Source organism: Coptis chinensis, chromosome 1 (assembly GCF_015680905.1).
Source record: "Coptis chinensis isolate HL-2020 chromosome 1, ASM1568090v1, whole genome shotgun sequence".
Lineage (NCBI taxonomy): Eukaryota > Viridiplantae > Streptophyta > Magnoliopsida > Ranunculales > Ranunculaceae > Coptis > Coptis chinensis.
In genome coordinates this window covers 5,693,497-5,719,159 of record NC_141456.1, presented here as the reverse complement: position 1 = coordinate 5,719,159, position 25,663 = coordinate 5,693,497, and the positions used below count along the sequence as shown (strand labels likewise).

Genomic DNA, 25,663 nt, shown 5'->3' with positions numbered 1-25,663 from the left:
TATCTCTAACTTTTCTATTACTGAACAATTAACCTAAAGGTATGAGGGTTTCACTATGCCATTTTCCTATTATTTGAATTCACATTCAAAGCACGGCCTAATAGGTATAGAAATATAGGAACCTCATATAAGAAAAGAAAGTTATGATAGAGTTGGCTATCCCGGTGGTAGTCAGGTTATAATGATGTCTTCTTAAATTGAAAAAAACTTTCAATTTGAGAGGAAATCATTACAACTGAACATCCTCCTGGGGTAGCTAACTCTATCATGTCCAACTTTTCAAATATTTCCTTGTATTTTAGGTTAAGAGCTGTTCCATAGACATGGATAAACAATGTCATAGTACTACATCACATACACAAAGGTTAAGTGTGACAAAAATAATGTGGGAAAAGGACGAGAAAGCCGGCCTACACAAAAAGTGAACAAGAAGAATGAGAGAGAGGGAAAATAGAAAGTGGTTACGGTAATCATCATCTACTAGATAGAGCCTATGACATGGGGGATTTGGGTACTACTAGTGGTGTGTCATTAACCTCTACTCGTTTATATGATGTAAATACTATAACAATTTTTATCTCTAACTTTTCTATTACTAAACAATTAACCTAAAGGTATGAAGGTTTCACTATGCCATTTTCCTATTATTTGAATTCACATTAAAAGCACGGCCTAATAGGTATGGAAATATAGGAACCTCATATAAGAAAATAAGGTTATGATAGAGTTGGCTATCCCAGTGGCTGTCAAGTTATAATGATCTATCTTCTCAAATTGAAAAAAACTTTCAATTTGAGAGGATAGATCATTATAACTTGATAGCCTCCTGAGGTAGCTAACTCTATCATGTCCAACTTCTCAAATATTTCCTTATATTTTAGGTTAAGAGTTGTTCCATAGACATGGATAAACAATGTCATAGTACTACATCACATACACAAAGGTTAAGTGTGACAAAAATAATGTGAGAAAAGGACGAGAAAGCCGGCTTACACAAAAAGTGAACAAGAAGAATGAGAGAGAGGGAAAACAGAAAGTGGTTATGGTAATATGTGTTAACGACTATCCGACTACAACAAAGCTTGGTGAAAAGCTACTTTCAGTAAAATCTTCAGCAACGTTTCAATGTCTTGATTCTCGAAAGCAGCTAGTGGTTGGGAGGTTTTTCAAGTCTGCACATGTAAAGTATGTAAAATGTAAGCCAATCTGAAAACCTTTTATGATGCCTACTGTTCATTTGACTGTAAAGAATGCAAAGTCGTATGTATTTGCATTGACAATTGAATTCTCCATCACTGAGATGTATATATTAGTATTAACTGGTGTACGTAATGTATGTGTTTCATTGCAACACGGTTGCTTGGAATGAAGACACAATTCAAGTACACGGTAAACAGCTGGAAAAATTGATGCTTAATAGATTTGTTAATGGCCAGGTAAGCTATGCACATAATGTTTTCTCATATATCATCTATGAAAATTGACTTACTTCTAGGATGCACTATGCAGGTATTAAATTGGTATCCTCGAGAGATAGAGAAGATAATTGATAAGGTGAGACATTGCAGTTTCAGTTTTACTATATAGTAATGGGATACTCACTTTAACATGCAAATAAAGCTTCATCAGTCTCTGTTCTACTTCAAAACTTTGAAGGTTTCAACATAGTTTTTCTTAACTATAATACGGTGCCCATGCCTTTATGATTGCTCTAAGGAGTTCAAACATACAGTTCAATTCATTGTTGATGGCATAGATACATATTTTATTTCTTCTTCTGCATAATTATCTACGGCATACTGATGTGTACGTTACTGGCGAATAATTGCATTACTGATATTTGGTTTGTTCTTTGCACACCAATTAAGAGTTGATCTTCCAAATTCCAACCCTCTGAATATTTGTGCCATCTCTTTTAGATAATAGGCAATATTTGTATCTGTAGTGAATCATATTTACAAGTTTGGTCTGTCTTCCTCTCGGATTTTTGGCATTAGATGGGACATCAGTACATCACCAAGGTTTCATGTTCGTAAATTGAGTGAATCAGCTGAAATTGAAGCTATTTTTTTTTTTGATTTTAGTTTTCTGGTATGAGAAGTTCTTGTAGAAAATCAATGTATGCTTGCTACTTTTGGTCATCTTTATAGGGCGAAAACAAAAGTATTTTCAGATCTGAAGAAGTGCTCTTTCAAGTGATGCGTTGTAATGATATAATATGTGTTGTATTGTTCTTGAAATTGCAAGCAGTCCACCTATGTATTTGTTGAAAGACAAGCTTAATTAGGTTCTTAATTAAGTGGTTGAAAAGTCTTAAGTAGGTTTTATTTTTGCGAAAGACAAATGCATGGTTCTTGGGTTTGCTTAGAAATTGATGGCCACTGACCTTGTTGGAGGGGGGCTTAAAAGATCTACAGTTGTGTTAACATATATTGTTCTTGCTTCTTTGGACCATGAATTCTCTTCATATTAGTTTAGTTTACTCTGTCCTTTCTATTATGTTCAGCAGAAGCAACTAGCAATTGCATCTAAGAGCTCTGCATGCCGGTTTGAGAAGAAACATATTTTAGATCTCCTCATGAGGCTTTAGGTACTTGGTGAACCTGTTTATTGCTTACCTCTATTGCTTATGTTGCATGTTCATTTAGAATGACGCCAAATAGAATTAGATTAATGTTTTGTTCATGCTTATGTCTTGAGTTGAGGTTGTGGAAATTTTACTTATGAACTCATTTATATCCAATTTCTTATACATCATGTTTCTAAAGTTTGAGACTAACATGATTTTTTTTTTGTAAAAACAGGTACACACCGGCAGGCGATGGTGCTACTTTTAAATGTGATACTTGCCGTTTCGTATTTGTCGTATTGGAACGACAACTCAAATGGCCAGAAGAGGAAGCTCTTCCGTAGATTTGTTGCTGTCATTTCACATTGTTAACCTTTACCTTAGATTACCTATGTACTCTATCTGTACTTCATCTTGCTTGAAATAAGTGATTTGCTTTCAATGACTCATATGGTCCATCTGTACTTCATCATGCTTGAAATAAGTGACCTGCTTTCAATGACTCATTTTTAGTCCTCTAGTTTGTATTACTAAAATTGTGGTTTTCAGATTTATTCATCGTCAGTGTAATACAATGAGAAAGCTAAAACAAGAAAAAACCAAAAAGATTAAAATACCTAAAAATAGAAACAAGGGGAGCCTAGAAAAACAAAGCACACAAACAAGGGAACAAACAAACCTTCTAATAGTTTTTAAACATTGAATTTGATCGGTTCCTCTTCACTTCTAATGTAAGATTCCTATGCATTTATTGAAGCCGAAGGAGTTATCATTGATCATGTTATTATTCCCTCGGAAACAAATATGAATAACTTTCCACTGCGTAATGTCGGTGGCAATTCGAAATATTTCAAAAGTTTCTCCATCCTAAAATCCTCCTAAAAAAACCATCATTAGTAATACAATAATAATGGAACCAACAACGAAGAAGCTTTTCTTATCCTTTTACTAAAAAAAACCCTAACATACAACAATAAAACGAAAAACCCTAACAGCATAACAGAGAGGAAGGATTATAGATTTAGGGACTTGGTTCTCCACTGGGAACTTCTTATTACTGGTGACTAATTAGTTTCTGCCCATTACTGAGGGTGCATTGCTGTTTGTAACGATGTGTTATTATAGGTGGCTCTCTCTCACTTCCTCTGTACTGTCTCCAGATTATCATATTTCAATAAAATTTACTTATCAAAAAAAAAAATGGTATGATATGAGGTCGGGTATGATATATCTAGTGGTTTAAGAACTAGTTTAGTGACGTAATGGCAAGTAAACTACAAGGTCATTTGTTGTTGGATACTTAATTATATGTTACATATAGTAGTTTAATAGGAGTATGCTACATCTAGTACTTTAATCTGAGTATGCTATATATAGCACTTTAATAGGAGTATGCTACATCTAGTCATTTAATAGGCGTATGCTACATCTAGTAGTTTAATAGGAGTATGCTACAAGCAAAAGGAATAGTTAAGGGTAAGAAAGTAACAACATAACTTCTCTCCCTCTAACCTCCATATGGCGCGAACTAAACTTTTCCTCTCACTAAAATCCGTTCAACTAGAGAACTTTTGCCTCCATTTCTCGTAGTGTACTTTGATCTTTAACAATTATAAGTACCGACCTCTTATAAGTATGAGGTTAGTTGATTTCTCTTTTGGCTCCTTCTCTTTTTCATGTCTAGGTAAAATTTCACAATTGAATGGTGTGTGATTTGGAAAATTTGAATGCAAAGTGTTTAGGGAACAGTAAATCACACACATTTGCTCTTTTGTTCATTTAAAAAGTGATGCGCAGTATTATTATGACAGTTAGAAAGGTGTATCATGTTGAGCTTTTCTCGAATGTCAAATGAATAAGAACATTGATTGTTTCTAATGTCAAATGAAGTTGACATTGAATCAAATGAACTTGTCATTGAAATTTTCCAAAGTGGTATATGGTTTGAGCACCATAGTTATTTGGTTCTGACCATTTTATTGTTCAAGCATTTATGTGTTTTTTTTACTATTACCACTGTGATTACTTCATAGAGTAAGAAAATGAGTGAATATACGCTAAAAGTGCACTTGTTTCATGTAGCAATCCGATGATGAATCACTTCTCTGATGACAAAGAAGATTGGCTTCGAAATGCATGTTTTGATAGTTTTACGTATGAGGATAGTGATTTTGTGGATGTGACATCTATGGGGGAGGGTGAAAATATTGAAATTCATGAGAACAGTGATAGAGACAGTGATGGGTGTGAGGCTAGTAGAGTTTTCGAAGCAGACAAAGCAACATTCTATTCTATGCAGTTCAAGACCATTAAGGAGGCTTTCGTAATTTACAATCAGTATACAAAGTTAGTCGGTTTTAGTGTTCGTAAAGATACTTATAGAATGCATACAAATGGTGTTCGTGTTAATCGGAGATTTCTATGTTCAACTACTGGTGAACGAAATGTAAACAGTGTGACACCCAGAAAACGCATCGTCGAATCCAGAGAGTCGAAGGCCATCACTAGGTTTAAATGTAAAGCCCACTTTGAAGTTGGTTATGATTTTGAATCAAATTTGTGGGTTGTGAAGGATTTTATTGGGGAACACACACATCCACTTGTACCAGATCCGAGCTCGATGTTCTTAAGATCACATAGAAATGTAAGTGAAGAAGATTTGCAATTTGCTACGAGCCTAGTTGATGTTGGTATTCATAAATGCAAGGTGATGGATGTTTTTGTACATAGGGCTGGAGGTTTTTCAAGTGTTGGTTTTTTGAAGAAAGACTTGTATAATCATATGGGACTTGATAGGAGAAATCAATGTATTGATGGTGATGCCAACACACTGCTGGCTTTAATGGATAACAAGGTGAAGGCAGATCCCTTATTTCATTACAATTATAACTTAAATGAGGGTGGGCTGGTTAGACTGTTTTGGGCAGATTCCACCTCACGTGCAGACTACAGTTGCTTTGGAGATGTATTGTTGTTTTATTCAACATACAAGAGCAACTAGTACATGATGCCAATTGTTGTGTTTGCTGGAGTGAACAACCATCGACAAACAGTTGAAAGAATTGATGCTTGACAGATTTGTTAATGGCCAGGTAAGCCAAACACACATTTTGTTCTCAACTTCTCATATATCATTAATGAAAATTGACTTACTTCTGGGATGCACTATGCATGTATTAAATTGGTATCCTCGAGAGATAGAGAAGAAAATTTATCCTAGTCATAAGCCTCAGAACAGAGCACATAGCCATTACTTTGACACTATGACTTGCGTATGTTCGAAACCTAGGGTTATATAATACACAGTGTTGCATACTATTGGTATTGGTATATTCATTAGAGGATGCATTACATATTCTTATCAGTATTCTTATTAGGTTATTATTAATATTTTTTGATAAACTGCTGTGATTTTTGCAAAACACCTTGAAAAGGTTTTTTTGATTGATCCACTGCATCAACTTCACGAAAATATTAAGAATCTATTCTTTCCTATAAATAGTGGGAAAACAGTCAAAGAAAATGGGGGATACCATTGGACGCTCCTACATTATAACATGATGGATAATGTATGGACACACTTTTATTCAATGAACACAAGATATCCCCTCACATCCGTTCCCCACAGGAATGCCACGAAAGTAATTAGTTACTAAACTTAAGTTTGTGCACTTGCATGTGAAACTATTTTGTTGTCGATTTTAAGTTGTAGTTTTTGTTAGAGTATTTCTGACTGATGATATTTGTAATATCTTCTATCAATTTGAAATGGCAACCCCTTTTAAAGGCTACGTTGCTGGAAATGGGAAAGTGGCCTCAACAACGACCAGATTCGTAAGTACTTCTAACCTAGTTCTTTTGTGATAAAGTTAGTCTAACACTGGAAATGTGACGTGAGATTTAATACTTCTTTTGTTTGAGCTTTAGGGTGGACTGCGGACTATTTGTGTGCAAATTCATGAAGTGGAAGGCACATTCCATTGATCACTTTCCAAAATTACACCAAAACACGATGACTAATTTCAAGGGGGAGTTAGTGTACAAATTACTAACCGATGAACCATACTACTGGAAAGCATAATAGAAGCAACACCCCCGAAAAGCAAACGAATGTTGATGAGATTAACTGGGGGGCTTACAACTGAGGATGCTATGGATTTGACTGTGGATGCTATGGATTTGATTGTGGATGCTATGGATTTGACTGTGATGACGTTGGATTGAAGTATCCAGATTTCGTTCGATTTAGGGCTCGAGTTGGTCTTGTTTTAGTTATGTTAGCTAAGTATCATAGTTGTATCTGCATGAGCTACTTGTTTGAAGAATGGACTAATTGTATTAGCTTATGAGCTATTTTATGAAATCAAAAACTTGCTTGTTTCCTTTTCCTTTTTAAATGGTGTATGTTCTGTTAAACTGACTTCATTTTATTTTTGGAATGATGATATGATGGTTGAAAGCAGTTCTGACAATATCACCTTTTATGTGCTTTACTTTTCAATATGACACTTTATGTGACATATTGAGGTGTGTTTACTACTATGAAATCAGTTTTGAATATCACACTTATTGTGATATAATTTTCAATATGATACTCTATGTGACATATTCAGGCGTGTTCAGAACTATGAAATCAGTTATGAATATGATACTTTATGTGGTATAATTTTGAATATGATACTCTATGTGACATATTCGGGCGTGTTCAGTACTATGAAATCAGTTCTTAATATCATACTTATTGTGATATAATTTTCAATATGATACTATATGTGACATATTGAGGTGTGTTAAGTACTATGAAATCAGTTCTGAATATCACAGTTATTGTGATATAATTTTCAATATGATACTCTATGTAACATATTCAGGCGTGGAAATCAGTTCTAAATATGACACTTTATGTGGTATAATTTTTAATATGAAACTCTATGTGACATATGCAGGCGTGTTAAGTACTATGAAATCAGTTCCGAATATGATACTTATTGTGATGTAATTTTAAATATGATACTCTATGTGACATATTTAGGCGTGTTCAGTACTATGAAATCAGTTCTAAATATGATATTTTATGTAGTATAATTTTGAATATGATACTCTATGTGACATATTAAGGCTTGTTCAGTACTATGAAATTAGTTCTGCATATGACCCTTTATGTGGTATAATTGTCAATTTGACAGTTTGTGAACATCCCAACCAACAAACCATGAATAGATCAGACTATAAAATCGTTCACAAGTCATGAATATGAAAGTTAATATAAGTAGAGAAATAATAGCATTGTATCCCATCATAAACAAAACAGATCACCACAAGTCAACTTACATTACTTATCTCACAATAAGTTTCCAAAAGAACAACACTATGATAGAGATGTTGTGTTAAGGCTAATTACAAGATTCACAAAAAGCGAAGGTCTCCGAGTTCCAACGTCAATTTGGTTGAGGCAATGCCAAATAGAACAACACTACAATAGAGATGTTGTGTTGAGTGATAAGAGCCCAAAACTGTAGTTTTAATCCTTTAACAATATTACTTTTAGACCAATCATGTGATTAATAAGTAAGAGTTAGTATTGTTATCGTGCTTTTGTGTATTTCAGGTATTGGAGTCGAATATGTGAAGAAAGGCATCCCTTTTGCGAGATAAAGGAGCAAAGGTTGGTTGCTAAGAAGTTCTATGATTAAAGGCCAAAATTCAAAGAGAAAAAGCCTTTTTAAATCCCGGTCAAAGCTGAAAAGTCGAAGTCAATGCGGGCAAAAATAACGCACAAAAGTCAGCAGAACTTTCGAAAGCCGTAACTTTAAACTCAGACCTCGGAATCGAGCCTACCTTATGTCAAAATGACCGGCTTGGAAAGAGATTTCCAATGGTCCAAGCCTTGATCCAATCAGAGAAGCAGAAGTGGACAAAAAGGCTGTTTAAGTCATTTCCAGCTGAAAACCCCTTTGTAGACTGAAGTAATGAGGTTTTAGGCTCGATTTTCCGGCCCAAAACATGGCTCCTAAGCCCATTGATAAGAGACCAAAACTGAAGTTTTAACCCTTTAACAATCATACTTTTAGACCAATTATGTGAGTAATAAATAAGAGTTAATGCTGATTACGTGTTTTTATGTATTTCAGGCATTGAAGTCAATTATGTGCAGAAATGTGCCACTTTGGTGAGATAAAAGAGCAAGGGTTGGTTGCTAAGAAGTTCTATGATTAAAGGCCAAGATTCAAGGAGACAAAGCCTTTGTAAAGCCCGGTCAAAAGCTGAAAAGTCAACATGGGCATAAACAATGCACAAGTCAGCAGAACTTTCGAAGACCATATCTTTGGACTCAGGCCTCGGAATTGGGCCTACCTTATGTCAAAACGACCAGCTATGAAAAGTCTGCTAAAATCAGAGGAGCATAAATGGACGAAAAGTCTGCTGAAATTAGAGCTTTCCAATGGTCCAAGCCTTGACCTAATCAGAGGAGCATAAATGGACGAAAAGTCTGCTGAAATCAAAGCCAGCTGAAACGGGCTCTATGGACTGAAGAAATTGGGCTTTGGGCTCGATTTTCCGGCCCAAAACATGGCTCCTCAGCCCATGCACGAAAATGTGGATCTGGTCTCCTCCTTTAAAAAAAGACAAGACTTAGCTCTTAAGTATCAATTAGTTAGGATAGAAAGTAGCCATTAGAGATAGCTTCTAGATCTAGTTTTGAGAATTTGAATTAGTTAATTAATTAGTTTTTCATACCTTGTTTTAGATTAGTTATTTGGAATCATTATTCTTCATTCATTAGATAAATAAAGTAGTTAGTTCTTGATAGATTTGATTTTTGTTATTTAAAATTGCTTAGATATAATTTCAATTCTTGTTTGTTATTCTTTTCTTAGTTATTAATTTAGATTTGAATTATTGTTTAGTTCAATTTAATAAAGTTATAATCTTTATATTATGTCGTATTCAATTTCACATGGAAATGATAGTTTGATGAATCAAGGCTAAACCTCCATTAGAGGGGTTTGATGAAGCCTTGATGAAAACTTGATTGTGTAGTGTAGAATCGTTGTAAGAGTCTATTCCACTCTAGAAGGTCGTTGATTCGCCATGAGAATGGGTGGACTTCCTCACATGCTAGTTATAAATTGGTAGAGATGTCATGTATAATTAGGGATTAGAACGACCAATTCTTATCGTAAGAACGTAAGAATTGGATTACAACAATCTATGCTAGTTTATTAAGTTGGATTCAAGGTGGATTCAATTCCCCCCTAATTCTTATTCTAGATTCAAACCCGAGTATTCCATAGCATTTCGTAGTTGAATCATTTTAGTTAATATCTTGTTATTTGAATTTGCATCGTAGTATAATCCCACCATTACTCTCATTAGAGTTTGGATAGACTCGCAAGATTAGAAAACATTGAATGCTAAAGAACTAGAAGTGGAACGAATCTTTTACTCCACCTCTATTTCGATAGATTCGAGAGTATAAATAATCTTTGATAAATCTAGTATCGTAGATAGTTTTAGTTTTAGTTTTACTTGCGTTTGTAAGTTTCATCGCTTTATTTCGTAGGTAAAACTATAATTTTTACGTTTATCAAATGGCGCCGCTGCCATCTTAGTTCCCTTTAGTATTGTTTTCTTTAGAATTGATAGTTTTCCAAAGTCCCATAACCCACCTACCCTTGTTTGATTCTTCTTGGGTTGTCGTTTTAAGATCAAAAATTTTCCTCGTAGAATTACAAGGGCAAGACGACCAGCTACCGGCAAAATAAATTGGAGCCACCCCCGCTTCAAACGCTGGAACTCCACTTTTGGCTGGCGAGCGACCGACCGCCAAGGCAAAACAAGAGCCCCTGGCCCAAACCGGGTAATACTCTAACTTGACTTGAAGCGACCTGCGCTACCTACCTAAACCCTATTCTGAAAAGCGACCCGTATACTCTGCTGAAACTGCCCGATTTCCACAGGTTTGTTTCAAACTTCCATTTCTTTTAAGGTTTTCAGTGTTCTAACTTGTTATATACACTGAGCACGCGTAAACAAGACGCTATTCATAAGCGAAGCAAGGAGGCTTTTAGGTACTCTTTTCTTCCACACCTCACATCTTCTGTTAGAGGTTCATACTAGCATATCAGGATTGTTTGGAGTGTTGTTGTGTTTCATTAAGATTGGTCTTAGCCTTGCATGAGATTAAGGTCAGGCCGAAGAAAAATGCCTAACATAAGTAATCGACAACGTCAACAAACACGCCTTTCTAGTATACCACTCACTACACCTCTAGCTAGCACACCACACACCACACACCACACTTGAAATAATGGCTGAAGAAAGAGAGTCTCCTCTCTCTGACTTTTACAAAGCCTTGAACGATAGCCCTAAATCTTGCATCATTCTATCAGACCCAATGGGGGATTTTCGAATCCCTCCAAATATATTTAATTTGTTACCCATTTTTCATGGGTTAGACCATGAAAAACCTTATCAGCACATGCGTAAGATTGACCAAGTCCTTACTACATTCCACCATCCTACGGTTGGTGCTGAACAAATTAAACTGAGGGTATTTCCTTTCACCCTAGCCGACAAGGCGGCGTCTTGGTTAACTGCCCAAACGCCTAATTCTGTGGACTCATGGGCCAAACTTGTTCAACTATTTATAAAATATTTTTACCCACCACTGAAGACAGATGAAATGCTTTTCAAGATTCATTTCTTTTGACAGAATCCTCATGAATCATTTTCAGAGGCTTAGAATCGTTTCACCGATCTTCTTATAGAGTGTCCACACCATAACCTCGCCAAAGACACGTTAGTTCGTGCCTTTTTCAAAAGACTGTCACACCACCACAAAGAGGTTCTTGACATAATGAATGGGGGTAGTTTCCTCAGTAAAGGAGCCTCAGAGGCTTATAGGTTTTTAGAAGACCAAACAAAGCTTAATAATAACTAGGGGTAGTAATCTGCTACACCCCCTCAATTTCGACAGAATTCGGAAGAACAATATTTGTTCTCGACTCTTCGATTTCCGAGGTGTGACGCACTCTCTACTTCCAAAAACCCATAAATAGTTTAAATTTGCGGATAATTAAAAACCAATAAAAATTTCAATTAAACAAATGTCCTCTTCATTACAAAAATTCACAAACAAGCTTAAGTTACAAATCTCTTTTCAATAACTCTTTAATTAAATTTACAAATGAAAATACAAAAAACATTGTCTAGACTGAAAATCTATATCACCTCAAGGGAAAACAAAACCTATCTTGAAATGCGACGCTAACGCAAACCACAAGCAGCAGCCAACCTTCTTCAACACTAAACCTGTCAAAACTTATCAACTATGTTCATTTAATGAACACACCCGATAAGCAAACATGCAAATCGGGTCAGCATTACAAAAATGCTAGTGTGAGTAGCTTTAAAATACAACATATACTTATGCATATACATACACAATCCATAAGGCAGTTAGTTCCTCCACCGAGGCGCCTTAACTTTCAACGATTAATACAATATCCTTAAGTACAATAATTAAGGCCGGTAGTTCCTTAATTGAGGCGCCTTAACTTCCCACTAACCACATAACAAACTATACGCATAATAAATAAGGCATGTAGTTCCTCCATCGAGGCGCCTTAGGTTCGAACTAAACAAATAACCAACCAATCACATTATATACGTACCGCATTTCATACTAAATTACAGAGTGGGTCGTCTCTGCACGAGTAATTAGTTTGACCCACCCTTCTGCAAAACCATATACAATCATCTATCTAAAGATATATCATTAATCGACATATTACCATAATTATATTAATTAAGGCTTTCTTTGCGTGTCCCTAAAATCACGTCGTATCTATGTCTTACCTAGTTTCCCTGGCTACCACAATCGCTTCCCAACGACGAACATGTACATCCACATGCCTCCCCTTACATAATGAACCACTTCGTGCGTAACTACCCCGGCGGGATGCGCGACACCGGTAACCCTCACACGAAAGCCATTATATAAGTACTGCCACTATTCGGCATAAAATATCGCGCATCTCGTTCTAATTTTGCGAACGGAATAATCAAGCCACTATTCGGCTACGCCAGAAAGACCATTCAGATTCACTGAAACACCAGAAGGGCCAATCAAACATACTTACGCCCGAAGGGCCATTCAGATTCATTGAAACGCCAGAAGGGCCAATCATATCACATGAGTTGTGGTAGCTAGGTTCTAGGATTTTCGTTACGTAATTTATTAAAGTGTCATACATTTATGACTCATAATAATTCCACTATATCACGTGCAGGTCAAATACCTTATTGCACTAAGCCACAATATTTAGAAATATCTCAATATATCTCATAACCATTTTTATTCTGTCACGTGCCAATATATTATTGTACTACGCCACCATCCCGTGGGAAATATCCACAAATACTCTGCTAGCATCTCACAGATAAAATAATGGAGTGTTTATACATTTATTTCTCCAAAACTATTGCATTTAATATATATATCCCAACATATTATATAATGTCACAATTGCTTCAAACGTATCGAATACATTTTTTTATAGCGTTTTAGGAATATTAATCTCCTAAAGTTTCTATCTCGTCACGTGTCAAAATATACACAATATCAATGTTAAATCTTTCTTAGATAATGACAACCTACAAGCTTCGCCCATATTTTATTACTACATTTGTCCATATAATTTATAACATAAAATGTAGCACAATTAAACAGTCCACAGTCCACAATCAAATCCCAAAAATCTAAAGTCCATGAATCTAAGTCCGTATGTAGTTTAATATTCATAAAAACATATATATCAAATTCTTATTATCAGAATTCCCCTCTAGTTACGTGCCAATATTTATATGCCTTACACACTACTTACGTCAAATCTTAATTAGATAATGACAAACAAGGTTATACAATATCCGACAATATTTTATTATTTCAATTGTCCATAAAATCAAATATGTGAAAACTGGAAAAAGTCAACATTCCACAGTCAACGGTCAAAGTCAAAGTCAACACGTCATGGTCAAAGTCAAACTGTCATTTCCATGTTCAACAGGTTCAGGGTCATAGCCATGGTTAAGGTCAAAGGTGCATGGCACATGGGCTCATGACTGAGGTAATGGTTCGGACCCAACTGGCCAAGCCCAAACCCAAACCTTAGAACCCGAAAGTCTAAATGTTGAAAGACCCATTTGGATCTCTATTTGAAGTTATATGGACTGGCCCCAAACAATATTAGAAACTGGCCCAAAAACTTTAAACTGAACTGGTCCACAACTTAAAACAAAACCGGGTCCAATCAAAAATAGAAATTTCGGCCCAGCCACTAACACAATTAAAACTGGCCCCCAACAAGAAATAGAACCGGCCCAACATAAAATTAGAGTTTTGGCCCAACCAAACAAAAGGTTTAGGCCCAAAGCCCAACCGAAATAGACTTGCACTAGTGAGATGGGGAGCACTGGATCTTTCCCTCTGTCATCTCCTCCACAACCACCACCAGCTGCCAAAATCGGCCACCGCCAGTTCCGATCGTCCTCCCCTTTCAACCCCCCGATTTTGATCCTCATAGAAATCTGATGAGATGAAATTTCTCTCCAGTTATAATATCACCAAAAACTCTAATATCAGTAAATCAAAACTCTTCCTCAAACTAGATCTGAAATTCGTGCTGCCATTAGTGGCTTCTACAACCTCCGACAGCCCCATCCGACAGCCCTCACACACCCTACACTACCCTACTTCAACCCATTATCAAACAACCAACAAAATCAACCAAAAACAGTTCAAACTATTTTACTGGAGGAGGTTTGGTCGAGCCGCCATTAATGGTTTCTCCGAGCTTCCAACCGCCCCCCAACAGCACTCAAACCCCTCGCCACCAATCTACAACCCATCATCAGTCCACAACAAAACAGAAACAACAATAACCCACCAAAACAAAACCACATAATTTAAGGGCTGTACGATTCATGGGCTGGCGCCTCCATGAACGCCTGTTCATAGCTTCAACAGTCTACCCCATTTCAATCCCGACGTCCCACCCAACACACCACATACAAAACATAATAATAAAGGTTCAAATAGAAATACTAGCGATTTCTTGTTGTTGGACTCGCGACGCCGCCATTGACGCTCCTTCGAGTTTCGCCAACACAATAACTTTTGTTTTCAATACTCTAACAACAACTAACCATATATACAGAACTCAGTTTAACACTAACGACACACGACGAGGAATAACGAACAGTAAAAATAAGTGAAAAACATTAGACCGTAGGGGGTGAAGTAGAAAAACTAACTACTCACCTGTATTAAAACCTGACGAATCCCTCATCGTCCGAACCGTCGCGCTCCCACGCTCTAGCAATCCAACTTCTATCTCTGCCTCCATTTTTATTTTATTTTATTCTCTAAAAACCCTATTCTTTAGAACAATGTGATTATATACTTGGGTTTGAAACCTAAACCCAATACAGACTCGGGCCCAGAAATCAGGCCCACCTATCCCAAATCCAATCTAGCGAATTTTATATAATTAATTAAATTAATTAATAAATAAATAATTACGTATTTTAAATACGGGCGTTACAGTAACGATATCCCCCGCTCCGCTAGTTCTTCTTCAACAGTTAAGGCTACTAGTATGTTTGAGGTTAAATCCGATCCTGAGCTTAAAACTTTAATTGAATCTCTCACTAAAAAGGTAGAAGCTATTTATGTTTATCAAAAGCCTACCCCTGTCATGAATGTCAACTCTATTCCCTGTAATTTCTGTTTGAGTCCTAAGCTTAAAACTTTAATTGAATCTCTTACTAAAAAGGTAGAAGCTATTTATGTTTATCAAAAGCCTACCCCTGTCATGAATGTCAACTCTATTCCCTGTAATTTCTGTTTGAGTCCTGAGCATCCTGACTCCTATTGTCCTCTCGTCTATGAACAACAATGTTCACAGCAAGACAATATTTGTTCCATTAATAGTGAACCTAATGCACCTTGGAGACAAAATCCCAACTTCGGTTGGCGAAATAATCAACAAATTACACCTCCAATGTTTAATAATCAAAATGTTAGGCCAGTGCCTAATTACAACCAATCTCCCCATAGACAAAGACAAGGACAAGGACAAGGACAAGGTAGTTATAATAATTATAATAATAATAATTATAATGCTAACAGAGGTATCATTCCGGTTAATAATAACTATCACAACACACCTGTAAATAATCAACATGAAATAGTTCCAGTCACACCACCTGTGACCACTACACCTACACAACCGGATCGCCTTGACGCCTTTATACAGGTTAGCCAACAACTTTTCCAATCCATGGCTCAATCTAACCAACAGGTTTTATAATCCATTAATCATTTAAACCAACAGTTAGCCCAAGAAAAAGCCCAACCAAAAGGCGTGTTTCTAGGTCAAGCGATACCTAATCCTAAAACAACAAACACAGCCTGCGAGGTGAACGGTAATACTAGTACGGAAAATATAAACGTAGGTGAGCTAAATGTCATCACCACTCTCCGTTTTGGTAGAGTGGTTGATAACGCTGTAACTATGCCTATAGTTACCCCACCAGTAGTCCCTACCCCTGATATTCCACTAGATACAGAACTAGAAACTGAAGATCCTACCCCTGTAGAGGTACTAGTTAAACCACAACCTAAGAAATAGAAAGCAAAGGTTAGACATCCAGTTGATCCATACGCTAAATATAGAGAGAAACCACCGTTTCCCCAGAAATTAACTATGTTAAACAAGGATACAAATTTTGACAAGATTAGGGAGGTTTTTAAAAATCTAACGATAAACCTACCTTTTCTTGAAGCGATTAAAAAGTTACCTCACCATGCTAAGTTTCTCAAAGAGTTGTGCACTACTGGGCGTAAGACAAATATTCCTAAAGACGCCTTTTTAACTGAACAGTTTCCAATTTTATCTAAAAATAATGGAATCGTTAAGTACAAGGACCCTGGTCGTCCTATTGTACAATGCACCTTAGGAGATTCCCCACGACGGCATCAAGGCTTATTAGACTCAGGGCGAAGTGTTAACTTACTCCCGTATTATTTATACAAACAAATAGGTCTACAAGAGATGCAACCTACTAAAATGACGTTGCAATTAGCAGATCGGTCTATTAAACATCCTAAGGGTGTGGTTGAAAACGTGCTGGTTAAAGTTCAAATTTTTTACTACCCAGCCGACTTCATTATCCTAGACACTGAAAACGCTAATGAATCTGTTCCTATCATTTTAGGGCGTCCTTTCTTGGCAACTGCCAATGCGCTCATAAACTGCCGTGATGGTTCGATGTCCTTGTCCTTTGGCCATCTTTTCGTTGTGGTAAATGTTTTTAAATCGATTCAACAATACCCAGATTTGTCTATGGATGGGGAAGTTAGCATGATCGAGAGCTTAGCTCAAGATTATTTCAAAACCACGTTTCCTAAAAATCAGATGCACAAATTCCTATCCTTTGAAAATTCCGACTTTAACAATGACTCCCTGGTAGTAGACAAAATCGAGGAAGATTTCCCTAGCATCTTTTGCAACTCTTCTTCGCCACCTCGCGAGTCCCCCTCTGTCAACACCCATTCATCCCTTGACGCTATGACAGAAGATGAATTTTTCACCCCCTATCTTAGAGATTCTTCTAACCCACCTATTGAAGAATGTCTTGTAGATCTACAAGCTTCTGATGATTTAGACCTGAAAGCTCTAGCTGAGCACTATTCACCCACCTCACATCATTCACCTTCTATCAATGTTCCCCTTGCACCTTTTCAAAGGAACCTGGAGTTTGCACTTGACCCTTTTGTTTCTTCTGTGCTTAATGATTTTCTAAATCCTCCTAATACGGAAATAATTCCCAAGGGAAAGACACTTGACACCTTCATTTTCAGAATTGAAACAGTTCCTACGTACACCATGAATGAGTTTTGTGCTAAACCCATATTCTCATTTTTTCCATTCTTTCCTTCTAAAACTTATCCATATCCACCATATCTTCCACAACCATCCATTTTTTCACACTCATTCACTTGGACACCCTCTCGTTCAAAGATGAAGAAGAAGGTGCATGCCCGGTTACGTTCTAGGTCTAGCAGACTTCGCTTTCATTCCACTAACTTGCGTCGTAGAAAATCTTGGTGCGTAATTCTGTTTGGGGGTGCATTCTATGTTATTTATTTATGGAAAGACCCACAACTCTTTAAGTTGTTGATATATGGAAAACTACAGGGTATAAGTTGTTGATATATATATATATATATATATATATATATATATATATATATATATATATATATATATATCCAGTTATTTGTTGAAGTCTCGAGTATCTGACTATAAATGACTCATTTTGATGTTTGGTGTACTTTCTATCACTTCTATATATTGATAAGTGCACCATTCAGGTAATCGGGCCCTCCCTATGGAGTGTGTGGCTGTAAGTACCAGATCCAAAATCCACGTTTAACATAATTCACGTTTTCCACTCTTACATGTTTTCTCGGTTTTTGAGTCATGTTCCTCTATGGTGTGAATTATGTCTTTATTGTTTTTCGTTTTTCTTATAGTAAACATCATGCATAAAAAGTAAAAAAGTTTAAAACTATAAAAATAGTAATCTAGCAAGTCTCGGGAATCTGACTTTAAAAGACCCACGTTCTAAAACAAATTTTCAAAAACCTGTTTTCAAAAATTTGTTTGGGGGTGGGGTGTTTGGGTTTTTTTATTCTGGATCACTTAAACTTCTTATTCGTATCCCTTCCTCATCTCGTAGCTAGATTTCTTGTTGTTTTGTTGTGTTGATGTCGTTTTTATTGTCTTTAGTAGTTTGGATGTTAAGTTGTTAAATTCAGTAGTTAAATTTGAATTCTGTAGTTAATTGTATTTGAATTTAATTTGGTCCTTTTCAAATTATGCATTAATTTTATTGTTAATCCCACATTCCCGAATTATTTGGGAGTGGTATTATTTATTCTATCATGATTTTTATTTGATCCTCAATTTTAGAAGTTGTTTTGGAGTGATTGTTGGGAATATTGCCGATATTGGCATGACCATGATTAGATGTGGTGGTAGGATGAAATATATAAGAGTTTAGAAGTTACTATTATAAATTCAGTATAAAGATATTAGGGTTGTTTTAGAATCAAGAATATGAGTAGTTTATGTTTTCGGTTTTGGAAATTTTATTGTTTCCAGCAATTGCCTTAAAGCTTTTTGGCAACTTCCCGATTTGTTTAAGCAATTTAAAACCTATAAAAACTTCATTCATTTTACACTCACAACCCACACTACACCTCACTTCCATCTCTCACCTTTCACTCCCATGTTTTCCATTTTTCTTCACCATTTTAGCAACTCAGCAGCTCGGAGCGCATCTGCGCCCTAAGCACTGTCAGTCAGAATTTCTTCAGAGCGCTACCCGTGCCCTACCAAGCACAAACTTGAGCGCAACCTGCGCCCAAAACACTGGAATTCCAGTTTTCATCTGGAGCAACCCGCCCATCCTGAAAAAAGTGAGCGCCACATTGCCCTAAGTGCACGAACTCAAAATTCACCAGAGCGCACCCTGATCCCTATGGGCACGAAAAAAATCCAATTTTTTATGGGTTGTTCCAGGATAGTTGCAGCTGTTCCAGAAGGTAGTTTTGAGATGACAACTCCTAAAGTCATCCCCGAGCAATCTTTCGAATACTTATTCCAAAGCACCGCCTATGGTGCTTGGTTTCGCGAGGTGATCGTACACGTCGGCTGGGAACCGCTAATGGTAAGACCTGATGAACATTATTCTCCCACACTTACATCGTATTTTTATGATAATTGCGTGTTCTTTGATAGACCAAATGGAGAACAAGTGTTCTCCATCACCATTGAGGATGAACCAATGGAAATTACCAGGTTTTTACTAGCATTTGTTCTCGGACTTGCTATGCCCGCTAAAATACAAGACCCATGGGGCTATTGGGTAGATAATATGTATGTCTACATCTATGAGTTTTTGCATGAAGCTTATGGGGCAGGAATTTTCCTTATTGAGGACCAAGGGGAATACAACGTCGCCCTTGGTAGCCTGTCCATGAACGTGGGCACTGTTATGTTTTGGATCCTGCTAAACATATTAGGGAAATGGCGATTTTCTTCTGTGAAGGAAGCCACTTGCAGCGTTTTCCTTGCTTTAGCCACGAGACGTATGTTCTATGACCTTCCCCGAACCTTACTTTCTAGTTTAGCATGAGCCCATAGCATGAGACATAAGTACCTTCTTATGCCTATTTTAGTTTACCGAATTATGCTATGTTTCTTCCCTATTTTTTGTATCCGTTTCACGGATTGGGTTGGGGCTGACACTGTGCGACCCGCCAATAGTATTATTCGATCTTTCCATGCAATGACTTGGCAAAGGTGGAGGATACAACCTCATATGGTTGCACCTTACACCCCATCCAACCAAGTAGCGCTTAATAGATTAGCAATCATAGATGATAAATGGCGTGAAGCCTGACAAATTATCATGGCATGGCAGGACGCGAAGGAATCTCATTTCTTTCTAGATAATGAGGATGACGAGTAAGCGGGAGTGCAAGTAAGTTTTTAGTTTCAGTTAGTGTCTGCTTATGTCCCAAGCAATTTAATTTCTTACTACCTCATAACGGGTGGAACTCCTATAGAGTTGCGTCAGTTTTTATTTTCTATATTAGTATGTTATAACCTTGTTTTGCAGATATTCCGGAATTTCACGCATTTCAATGGTATTTCCTACCCTCTTTATTTAAAATACTTTGAGGACAAATCATGCTTCTTGTTTGGGGGGGGGGGCATAGAAACACGTGTAATTAAGACATATGTTAGGATATAGATATGTATAATATGCACTTATTTTCTAGTTAAAAATTTCAAAAAAATAAAAATAAAAAGTTTATGCTATACACTTAGGAATATTGGTATTGTTTTCTTTCTCTATGCTCTTAATATTCTAGAAGTCTCACGTAGCTTTTGCATTAGAATAGTTTTTAGAAACTTGGGTTAATAAGTAGATAATAATCTTTGCATCTATCTATAAATATATTACATGAGTATCTATGATTGTTAGCAGTAAGTTTCTGAAATCTAGGCTAGAGTACTCATTCTACAAATCCTGTGAGAATATAGCCTAAAGACTTATATGAGTGAAACATTTGAGAAATGACACAAGGGAGAAGTAAAATCCGGATAGAGAAATCATACGTCTACTTGCTTGATCACTATACCATATCCTAAGCGAGAATTTAGGCCCTCTTTGGATCGATATAGCCAGAAATTCAACCTTTATGAAATTATTTTCCGTTAGTCGCCCCTCTGAGCCTTTCTTTAGCCTTTCATAAACCGTAAATCCTTTAACCTGTTTAAAAACAAATAAAAAAAAATCAGCCTACCCATTCTTTGAATAAATCTGAGAATAGAGATGAAGAATAGAAAAAAGAAAGACCTTTGAAATCAAGAATTTGTTAGTCGCTTCAAATAAGAAAAGAAAGTTTCCATCCAAATAAAAAAATAAATAAATAAAAAACAAATAAAAGAAAATAAAGAGTTAGAACTCCAAAAATAGAATCAAAGGAGTCAAAAGCCAAAGAAAAAGAAAAATATGGCTAAGGATGGAAACAAAGTGTAGAAGCAAAAGTAAGGAACAAGGTTTTTTCTAGTTATATAATATGAAGAATCTATTATCTCAGACTTGTCTTTTTTGAATATCAATTTCCTTCCTTCTTAAATCATCTCCTAATCCCCGCAACACCTAATAAAGACCTCTAGCTCAATTAGGAATAGGTTAGTATGATAGTAAGTGGCAGATGTGTTTGATCGACTCCGGCTTCCTTGTGTGTCATTGAGTTGTAAGGTAAAGTGTGCCCACTGCACACTGGAGTAGCGAAACTTGAGCGGAAAAATCAGAGTGGTTTTTGTCTTGACATTTATGTGAGGACCTACTTAAGGACGATATTCCGAGTTTTCAGAAACGAACCTGCTAGTGCATTTCATAGTATTACTCATTGTATATATGTTTATTGTAGACAATTGATTATTATGCATATATTAGCTTAGGTTTCGACTTGATTATTCTATATTCATTGCTAGTGAGATGTATAGATAATTTGGAGCATGAATAAGGAAACAATAGTTTTATTTCTTAGTCGTTGTAGTATAGATGAAGTTTGTGAGTACCTTCACTGGAAAACTCTCACGAGGCTATAACTTGTCCACTAGGGAATTCCTAGTGGTTTAAGGCCTTGTTGCATATGGTCAATGATCGTTTCGCAAAGAAAACGCGAGTAGTTAGAACTCCATTTTTGGTCACTTATTCTAATTTCTCATATTTGCTTGAGGACAAGCAAAATGCTGTTTGGGGGTGGTTTGATAAGAGCCCAAAACTGTAGTTTTAACCCTTTAACAATGATACTTTTAGACCAATTATACGAGTAATAAATAAGAGTTAATGCTAATTACGTGTTTTTATGTATTTCAGGCATTGAAGTCAATTATGTGCAGAAATGTGCCACTTTGGCGAGATAAAGGAGCAAGGGTTGGTTGCTAAGAAGTTCTGTGATTAAAGGTCAAGATTCAAGGAGACAAAGCCTTTGTAAAGCCCGGTCAAAAGCTGAAAAGTCAGCACGGGCAGAAACAGTGCAAGACAAGTCAACAGAACTTCCGAAGACCATATCTTTGGACTCAGGCCTCAGAATTGGGCCTACCTTATGTAAAAATGACCGCCTCAGAAAGAGCTTTCCAATGGTCCAAGCTTTGATCCAATCAGAGGAGCATAAATGGATGAAATGTCTGCTGAAGTCAAAGCCAGTTGAAACGAGCTCTGTGGACTGAAGAAATTGAGCTTTGGGCTCAATTTTCCAGCCCAAAACATGGCTCCTTAGCCCATGCACGAAAATGTGGATCTGGTCTCCTCCTTTAAAAAAGACAAGACTTAGCTCTTAAGTATCAATTAGTTATGATAGAAAGTAGCCATTAGAGATAGCTTCTATATCTAGTTTTGAGAATTTGAATTAGTTAATTAATTAGTTTTTCATACCTTATTTTAGATTAGTTATTTGGAATCATTGTTTTTCATTCATTAGATAAATAAAATAGTTAGTTCTTGATAAATTTGATTTTTGTTATTTAAATTTGCTTAGATCTAATTTCAATTCTTGTTTGTTATTCATTTCTTAGTTATTAATTTAGATTTGAATTATTGTTTAGTTCAATTTAATAAAGTCATAATCTTTATATTATGTCGTATTCAATTTCACATGGAAGTGATAGTTTGATGAATCAAGGCTAAACCTCCATTAGAGGGGTTTGATGAAGCCTTGATGAAAACTTGATTGTGTAGTGTAGAATCGTTGTAAGAGTCTATTTCACTCTAGAAGGTCGTTGATTCGCCGTGAGAATGGGTGGACTTCCTCACATGCTAGTTATGAATTGGTAGAGATGCCATGTATAATTAGGGATTAGAACGACTAATTCTTACCGTAGGAACGTAAGAATTGGATTACAATAATTTATGCTAGTTTATTAAGTTGGATTCAAGGTGGATTCAATTCCCCCCTAATTCTTATTCTAGATTCAAACCCGAGTATTCCGTAGCATTTCGTAGTTGAATCATTTTAGTTAATATCTTGTTATTTGAATTTGCATCGTAGTATAATCCCACCATTACTCTCATTAGACTTTGGATAGACTCGCAAGATTAGAAAATATTGAATGCTAAAGAATTAGGAGTGAAACGAATCTTTTACTCCACATCTATTTCGATAGATTCGAGAGTATAAATAATCTTTGATAAATCTAGCATCGTAGATAGTTTTAGTTTTACTTGCGTTTGTAAGTTTCATCACTTTATTTCGTAGGTAAAACTATAATTTTTACGTTTATCACCCATACATGAAATTGTGGATCTAGCCTCTTCTATATAAAGAGACTAAGGCTTAGCTCTTAAGTAACTTAGTTCTAATTCATAGACTTAGTTTTATATCCAAGTAATTAGTTTTTAGAACAGGGAATGAGTTTTTAGAATCAGATTTAGTTTTATAATAAAGAATTAGCTTTACACTTCAACTTAGTTTTATAATTCAATACTTAGTTAGCTTTTGTTTGTCTTAATTTCATAATTAGTTAGTCATAAACTCAAGTTCTAAATTAGTTTTAATTCATTTTGAATCATTAGACTATTGTTCATTAGATTAATAAAGTAATTGTTATTCATTAAATAATGTCTTGTTCCTATTGTTCTTGTTTTAGAAATGATAGTTTAATGAATCAAGGTTAAAACCTCCATTAGAGATGTTTGAGGAAGCCTTGATGAAAACTTGATTGTATTAGCGTAGAAATGGTTGTAAGAATCTATTCCACTCTAGAAAGTAATTAGTTCACCATGAGAATGGGTTTGATTGTTTTACATGCTGATTGTTAGTTGATAGAGATTACCATGAACAATTAGGGATTAGAAAGACCCAATTGTTATGTGAAAATATTGCAATTCGGATTACAACAATTTTATGTTAGTTTATTAAGTCGAATCAAGGTGGAATCAAATTTCCCTAATTCCTTCTCATATTGTCAATTTGGTATTGAATTGCCGTAGTTGATTTATAACAATCTTAATTAGTATTTCCACCATCGTAGTATAATTTCCATCAATACTCTCATTGACTTAGATAGAACCGATAAACGTAGTTAACGTTAATTCTAAAGAACTAGGAGTGGAACGAATTCTCTACTCTAAATATTGCATTGATAACCGAGAGTAGATAACTTTGATATTAAGCAGTAGGTAGTCTTAGTTTTACTTACATTTGAGTTTAATTACTTATTCGTAGGTAAAACTATTGTTTTACGTATTATCATTGAGGCTAATTGCAAGATTGACAAAAAGCTTAAGTTTTCGAGTTTCAACGTCTCCAAACTATCGAGGCAACAAAAAAGACGTGCAAACTTCTCGAAGCATACGTTCTCCATATCATCTATGGGCGCAGTTTGTTTAGTTTTGACATTACCATTGAGACAGCAATGTGTTGCCGGAAATAAGGCATATCCTCCTGCAAGTTCATATACAAATCCGCGTGGTTAGTCAAAATGAAGATTTAAGGTAACCAAACTAGCGTTGTTCTAGGGGTTGGTCTGTGTAGAATCTATTATCCGATTTATTTTTGGAAAATCACATAACTATTGATGTATCGAGAATCTAGCATTAACAGAACAGAGGAAACAACTATTTTGAAAAGAAATGTAAAATAAAGAAAAGAAAAATTGTATACTCGCTCTACAGATTCACACTTACTCAAATGACAAGTGAAAAATGTTTTACAAAAAAATATGCGAGATATACGTGGACTAAGGCTCCGGCACTTACAACCACACATTCCAAGTGGAGTGGTCCGGTTACCTTATTGATGTATTCCCTTTAAAGAGAAAGGTGAAATAGAATGGAGAAGGAATACATCAGGGAAAAGAGGATTTAATCCTCGTAGATAGGATGATCATGAAAGAGTTTTTAGTGCTCTAGATTCATTCACGTCACTTGTTGCTTCAAAGGCTGTGTTTGTGGGTTTAGGGTTTGGAACGACTTGTCTTGGAAACACACCTTTTTGGGTTTTTTCTTGGGCTAACAAGTTTAGAGATTGTTGCATGGATGCTAGGATTTGGGTTTATTGTTGCATGACAGATAGCATTATTTCGGTGGGCTTATTTGTTTGGACGCTAGTTGATGGTGTAATGGGACCTAGATCTTTTTGGTTGTTGATAGGTGGGTTTTGGTAGTTCTGGTTAAACTGGGATGGAACCAATGCTTTATTCTGATTGTTATAGTTACATTGTCCTTGTCTGAAAGTGTTTGGTGGTTTGTTGAAATCTGGAGGTGGTTGGGTTTGTGGAATATTAGTCTATACGAAGTTTGGATGTTGTCTCCATGGTGCATTTGGTACATTAAAATCATATACTTCTTCTGGTTGAAGTGATGATAGGTTTGTGATCAAGGGACATGTGACATCTATATGATTTAAGCTTAAACATAAATTGCATGGGGAGGTATTTA

At 36.0% G+C, this 25,663-nt stretch overlaps 1 protein-coding gene and 1 long non-coding RNA gene across 2 annotated transcripts; both read left to right on the top strand.

The window, feature by feature from the left end:
- Positions 1 to 734: 734 nt before the first annotated feature.
- On the top strand, positions 735 to 3,018 carry LOC147521623 (uncharacterized). The gene is made up of 4 exons (XR_015194281.1): positions 735 to 1,196; positions 1,372 to 1,436; positions 1,510 to 1,554; positions 2,805 to 3,018. It is a non-coding gene; the product is annotated as an uncharacterized LOC147521623 (long non-coding RNA).
- Positions 3,019 to 4,661: 1,643 nt separating this feature from the next.
- Positions 4,662 to 5,570, top strand: LOC147521622 (protein FAR1-RELATED SEQUENCE 5-like). Its single transcript, XM_086566056.1, has one exon. It carries the CDS (start codon positions 4,662 to 4,664, stop codon positions 5,568 to 5,570), a length of 909 nt encoding a protein of 302 aa, XP_086422182.1.
- The last annotated feature ends 20,093 nt before the right edge of the window (positions 5,571 to 25,663 follow it).

Coding starts and splice junctions, on each gene's coding strand:
- LOC147521622 (XM_086566056.1), top strand. CDS start 4,662: ATGAATCACTTCTCTGATGACAAAGAAGATTGGCTTCGAAATGCATGT.